The sequence below is a fragment of the Chiloscyllium plagiosum genome, chromosome 15, assembly GCF_004010195.1.
Source record: "Chiloscyllium plagiosum isolate BGI_BamShark_2017 chromosome 15, ASM401019v2, whole genome shotgun sequence".
Taxonomy (NCBI): domain Eukaryota; kingdom Metazoa; phylum Chordata; class Chondrichthyes; order Orectolobiformes; family Hemiscylliidae; genus Chiloscyllium; species Chiloscyllium plagiosum.
Window position 1 is genome coordinate 71,977,530 of NC_057724.1, and position 6,602 is coordinate 71,984,131.

General features: G+C 44.7%; 1 protein-coding gene across 3 annotated transcripts in view; it reads right to left on the reverse strand.

Annotated features, from left to right (window-relative positions):
* The window catches only part of aff2 (AF4/FMR2 family, member 2), a 526,072-nt gene that overhangs the window by 5,371 nt on the left and 514,099 nt on the right, over positions 1 to 6,602 (reverse strand). For all 3 annotated transcript variants that reach the window (XM_043705172.1, XM_043705171.1, XM_043705174.1), the window contains exon 20: positions 4,994 to 5,217. In XM_043705172.1, coding sequence (XP_043561107.1) covers positions 4,994 to 5,217 — 224 coding nt within the window. The remainder of the gene's footprint in view (positions 1 to 4,993; positions 5,218 to 6,602) is intronic.

Here is a 6,602-nt window from a genome sequence, read left to right on the forward strand (position 1 = left end):
TCCATTGCCAGACCATAGCAACACGACGGCTGGAGGAAGAGCGCCTCATCTTCTGCCTAGGAACCCTCCAACCACAAGGGATGATCTCAAATTTCTCCAGTTTCCTCATTTCCCCGCCCCCCCACCTTGTTTCTGTCCCAACCCTCGAACTCAGCGCCACCTTCCTAACTTGCAATCTTCTTCCTGACCTCTCCGTCCCTAGCCCCACTCCGGCGTATCACCCTCATCTTAGCTTCCTTCCACCTATCGCATTTCCAACGCCCCTCCCCCAAGTCCCTCCTCCCTACCTTTTACCTTAGCCTGCTTGGCACACTTTCCTCATTCCTGAAGAAGGGCTCATGCCCGAAACGTCGATTCTCCTGCTCCTTGGATGCGCTTTTCCAGCAACACATTTTCAGCTCTGTCAGGTGCATTAGTCACGGGTAAAATAGAGGGTAGGGGAATGGGTCTGGGTGGGTTATTCTTTGGAGGGTCAGTGTGGACCTGTTGGGCCGAAGGGTCTGTTTCCATATTGTACGGAATCTAATCTAAGAGGAAAGTGAGGACTGCAGATACTGGAGATCAGAGTTTAAAAATGTGCTGCTGGAAAAGCGCAGCAGGTCAGGCAGCATCAAAGGAACAGGAGAATCAACGTTTCGGGCATAAGCCCTTCTTCAGGAATCTAATCTAAAACAAGTAATATATTTTACAGCAAAAAATGCTTTCTGTTTAGAAAATGGGAATTTACATTTTGCTTTTTTTTTCGAATCTTTACATTTTAAATTACAAAGATGCAAAGGCAAACTTTACATGAAGATTAAAACTAGATCAGGAAGACAGTTATCTTCATGTTACCTTTGACCCCATGTCAAATTTCTGACAGCAGAGTTCCATCATCATCAAAGACTTCCCACCTCCAAAAAAACATGATCTCTGCTTCAACTTCTCTCCTGCTGAGAACTTCATTCATGCCTTTGTTAGCTCCTGACTGCTCCAATTGACAAGCCTCTAACATTCTACCCTCTGTAACATGATGCCACCTGAAAGTCTGCTATGAAATCCAATTTGATTTTGCTTTGAATGTCTCCCTTTCCTTGATTCTTCCACTAGAGGAAGTAAATCCTCTGCCGATGCCCTCACAAATCCATTAATATAATAAATGCTAAAATAAAGCAAAGAACTGAATATGCTGAAAATCTGAAATGAAAACTGAAATTCCTGGAGAAACTCATCAGACCTGGCAGCAATCAAAGAACAAAGAACAAAGAAAATTCCAGCACAGGAACAGGCCCTTCGGCCCCCCCAAGCCGGCGCCAATCCAGATCCTCTATCTAAACCCATCATCTATTTTCTAAGGTTCTGTATCCCTCTGCTCCCTGCCCATTCATGTATCTGTCTTGATACATCTTAAATGATGCTATCGTGCCTGCCTCTATTACCTCCGCTGGCAACGTGCTCCAGGCCCCCACCACATTCAGCGTAAAGACCATTCCACTCATATCATCCTTAAACCTTTCCCCTCTCACCTTGAACTTGTGACCCCTAGTAATTGAGTCCCCCATTCTGGGAAAAAGCTTCTTGCTATCCATCCTTTCTATACTCCTCATGATTTTGTAGACCTCAATCAGGTCCCCCCTCAACCTCCGTCTTTCTAATGAAAAGAATTCTAATCTACTCAATCTCTCTTTGCAACTAGTGCCCTCCATACCAGGCAACATCCTGGTGAACCTCCTCTGCACCTTCTCCAAAGCATCCACATCCTTTTGGTAACATGGTGACTAGAACTGTATGGAGTATTCCAAATGTGGCTGAACTAATGTCTTATACAATTGTAACATGACCTGCCAACTCTTGTACTCAATACCCTGTCTGATGAAGGAAAGCATGCCATATGCCTTCTTGACCTCTCTATCGATCTGCATTGCCAGCTTCAGGCTACAATGGACCTGAACACCCAGATCTCTCTGTACATCAATTTTCCCCAGGACTTTTCCATCTATTGTATAATTTGCTATTGAATTGGATCTTCCAAAATGCATCATCTTGCATTTGCCCAGATTGCTATTTCTCTGCCCAATCTCTCCAATCTATCTATATTCTGCTGTATTCTCTGACAATCCCTTTCAATATCTGCTACCCCACCAATCTTAGTATTATCTGCAATCTTGCTAATCAGACCACCTATACCTTCTTCCAAATCATTATATATATTATATATATATCACCAACAACAGTGGTCCCTGTGGCACAGGTTTCCATTTTGACAAATTCCCTTCCTTTACTACTCTCTGTCTCCTGTTACCCAGCCAGTTCTCTATGTATCTAGCTAGTACACCGTGGACTCTATGTGACTTCAGTTTCTCCATCAGTAGACCACGAGGAACATTATCAAACACCTTACTGAAATCCATGTTTCTGACATCTACAGCCCTTCCCCATCTGTCAACTTTGTAACTTCCTCAAAGAATTCTATTAAGTTGGTGGACATGACCTTCCCTGCACAAAACCATGTTGCCTATCACTGATAAGCCTATTTTCTTCCAAATGTAAATCGATCCTGTCCCTCAGTATCTTCTCTAGCAGCTTACTTACCACTGACATCAGGCTCACCGGTCTATAATTACCTGGATTGTCTTTGTTACTCTTCGTAAACAAGGGCCCAACATGAGCAATTCTTCAGTCCTCCAGGACCTCACCCATGTTCAAGGATGCGGCAAAGTTATCTTTTAAGGCCCAGCTATTTTTTTTCTGGCTTCCCTCACTAATCTGGGATAGATCCCATCTGGACCTGGGGACTTGTCCATCTTAATGCATTTTAGAATACTCAACACTTCCTCCCTCCTTATGCTGACTTGACCTACAGTAAGTAAACATCTATCCCTAACCTCAAGATCCGTCATGTCCCTCTCCTTGGTGAATACCAATGCAAAGTACTCATTAAGAATCTCACCCATTTTCTCTGACTTCACGCATTACATTCCTTCTTTGTCCTTGAGGGGGCCAACCCTTTCTCTAGTTACCCTCTTGCTCCACATATACTAATTAAAGTCTTTGGGATTTTCCTTAACCCTATTTGCTAAAGATATCTCATGACCTCTTTTAGCACTCTTAATTCCTCATTTCAGATTGGTCTTACGTTCTCGATATTCTTTCTAAGCTTCATCTGTCTTCAGTCGCCTAGATCTTATGAATGCTTCCTTTTTTCTCTTAGCTAGTCTCACAATTTCATCCATGGTTCCCTAATCTTGCCATTTCTATCCCCTATTTTCACAGGAACATGACTCTTCTGCATTCTAACAAACCACTCTTTAAAAGCCTCCCACATTGCAAATGTGCATTTACCCTCAAACAGCTGCTCCCAATCTACATCCCCAGCTCCTTCCGAATTTTGGTTTCATTAGCTTTCCCCTAATTTAGCACTCTTCCTTTAGGACCACTCTTGTCTTTGACCATGAGTATTCTAAAACTTATAGAATTGCGATCACTATTCCCAAAATAATCCCCTACTGAAACTTTAACCACCTGGCCGGGCTCATTCCCCAACACCAGGTTCAGTACGGCCCCTTCCCAAGTTGGACTATTTACATTCTGCTCAATAAAACCCTCCTGGATACTCCTTACAAATTCTGCTCCATCCAGACCTCTAGCACTAAGTGAATCCCAGTCAATCTTGGGAAAATTAAAATCTCCTATCACCACTCCCCTGTTGCTCCTACATCTTTCCATAATCTGTTAACATATTTGTACCTCTATCTTATGCTTGCTGTTGGGAGGCCTGTAGTCAAGCCCAACATTGTTACCGCAACCTTCCCATTTCTGAGCTCTGTCCATATTGCCTCACTGCTCAAGTCCTTCATAGTGCCTTCCTTCAGCACAGCTGTGATATTCTCTCTGACCAGCAATACAACTCCTATACCCTTTTTACCTCCCTCTCTATCCTGCCTGAAGCATAGATATCCTGGGATATTTAGTTGCCAATCATACCTTTCCCTCAACCAAGTCTCAGTAATAGCAATAACATCATACTCCCAGGGACTAATCCAAGCCTTAAGGTCATCTGCCTTAGCTACTACACATCTAGTATTAAAACAAATGCATCTCAGACCACCAGTCCCTTTGCGTTCATCATCTGCCTACTCTTCCCCTTGGTTATGCTGACTTCATTATCTAGTTCCTTACAGACTTTAGTTACTACCTCCTTACAGTCCATTAACAACCTCATTTGGTTCCCATCTCCCAGCCACAGTAGTTTAAAACCTCCCTAACAGCATTAGCAAAAATGCTCCCAAGGGCATTTGTGGAGAGAAAAAACAGAGTTAATGTTGAGACCAGTGACCCCACTTCTGAGGAAGGGTCACTGGCCTCAAAATGTTAACTTGGTTTCTCTCTCCGCAGATCTTGCGAAACCTGCCGAGTTTCTCCAGCAATTTCAGTTCTTATTTAACATTTTAAATGACTCGATCTGGTCGCGTCTCCATCTTCGAAACATGCTTACACAACTAACTTTCATAATTGGATGCTCTCATTCCTCTTATCAGTCTGAAGAATTTGCATTGATATAATATATATATATATATATATAGAATCCTTACAGTGTGGGAACAGGTCATTTAGCCCATTGAATCCAAACAGACCCACCAAAGAGCATCCTACACCCACCCCCTTCCCCACCCTATTCCTGTAACCCTGCATTTCCCATGGCTAACTCCCCTAGCCTGCACATCCCTGAACGTCAATTTAGCATGGCCAACGCACCTAACCTGCACATCTTTGGATTGTGGGAGGAAACCCACGCAGACATGGGGAGAATGTACAAACTCCACACAGACAGTCACCAGATGGTGGAACTGAACCCATGTCCCTGCTGCTGTGAAGTAGCAGTGATAACCATTGAGCCACTGTGCTGCCCTGAGGCACTTACTGAGACACTTACTGAGACACATCGCCAAATCTTAACACAGCACATCACAGCAAGGAACACGTGCATTACTTCAGCTCATGAAACGACTCTGACCTTTGTTCTCTCTGCCCAACTTGTCAGCCGTGTCCCAGTGTTCATAACTCCTGAGGATGTTGTTGGTGATGTTGACGTGACTGGCAGCCATGTGGTGGATACGCTGTGGAATGCTGATGGTCGCTGAGGGTGATGAGCCAGAGGTGCTTGTGCTACTCCCGTGAGACCCGACTGAGCTGACGGGAGATGGGCTGGGAGATAAAGGGGAGGCTGTTCCTGTGGTTCTGCAGGAAGAGAAGCAGAAACTATATCACTGTCTGAGCTTACCACTTAGCTTTTATTTTCTACTCAGCAGGTGGATTGCACTGGCAAGGCCTACACACAGATAGATGCACTCCTACACACACACACACGATTCCCGGAGTATTGACCCAGTGACACTGAAAGAATGATGACACAATTCTGAGTTAATCAGTTGGTAAGAAAGCTTTGCGAGAATGTGCCGCTGTCCCAGTCCCTCAAGGGGGGAGATATTACAGGCTCCTGAGAAGGTATTTTTGCTTTTTATCTTCTATCATTCATTCATTCACAGGATAAGGGAGTTGCTCGGCAGGCCAACATTTATTGCCCATCCCTCGTTACCCAGAGTGTAGTCAAGAGTCAACCACATCGCTGCGGGCCTGGAGTCACCTATAGGCCACACTGGGTAAGGAAAGCTGTTTGCTTTCCTAAAGGTGTGAGGGAACCAGATAGAATTTTCTGATAACAGCTTCATTGTCATCAATACATTTTTAATGCCAAACCTTTTTTCATTAAATTCAAATTCCACTATTGCCATGGCGTCATGCGAACCGAGGTCCCCAAAACGAGACCTGGGTGTCTGGATTAATGGTCCATGTGACTGCAGTGTTTGATTTTAGACATATAATTGGCACAGCCTCCACCCACATCATTTTTTTCTGAAGGGTTCGAACTGCCTTTATTATGAGAAATTGTTGCAGTTTTTGGTCATGATCTCCAGTTAGCTGCCATTGGTAATGACTCTATTTAAGTAGACCTTGTTGACTGCTTGGGCTGTCATGAAACTGCATACAGTGGAACCTCGATTATCCGAATACCAATTATCTGAAAATCAGATTATCTGAAAGAGATCTCGAGGTCCTGATAGAAACATTACATCAAAGATGTGTTTCCAACAGTGATCATGCCGTTTGTTTACAGTGATTAAACAGCCACTGTCTCCAAATGACTGACCTCCCGCCCTCTCTCTCGCCACACTTTCCCTGGAGTTCTACAGAGTGTACCCTAAATCCGATCCCTCCCCTCTCCCCAGACAATTTCTACAACATTGTCCTGTACAGGGCAGAGATGGAACCTGTCAAAAAGTTGCAGTAAAATGTGTGTGTGTGTGTGTGCGTGTGTACGCGCACGTGCTATTTGGAGACTTACCCCACAAAGACAGCAGCAGCAGCAACATCAGTCTTACTGTTGGTGTCCAGTCCAGCCGCCCCGGAAAGGGAGTGGGAGCAGTGCTGGAAGGGAATGGGGGTGAGCAGGAACAGTGCTGGACGGGATTGGGGGTGAGCAGGGGCAGTGTTGGACGGGAATGGGGGTGAGCGGGGCAGTGCTGGACAGGAATGGGGGTGAGCAGGGGCAGTGTGGACAGGAA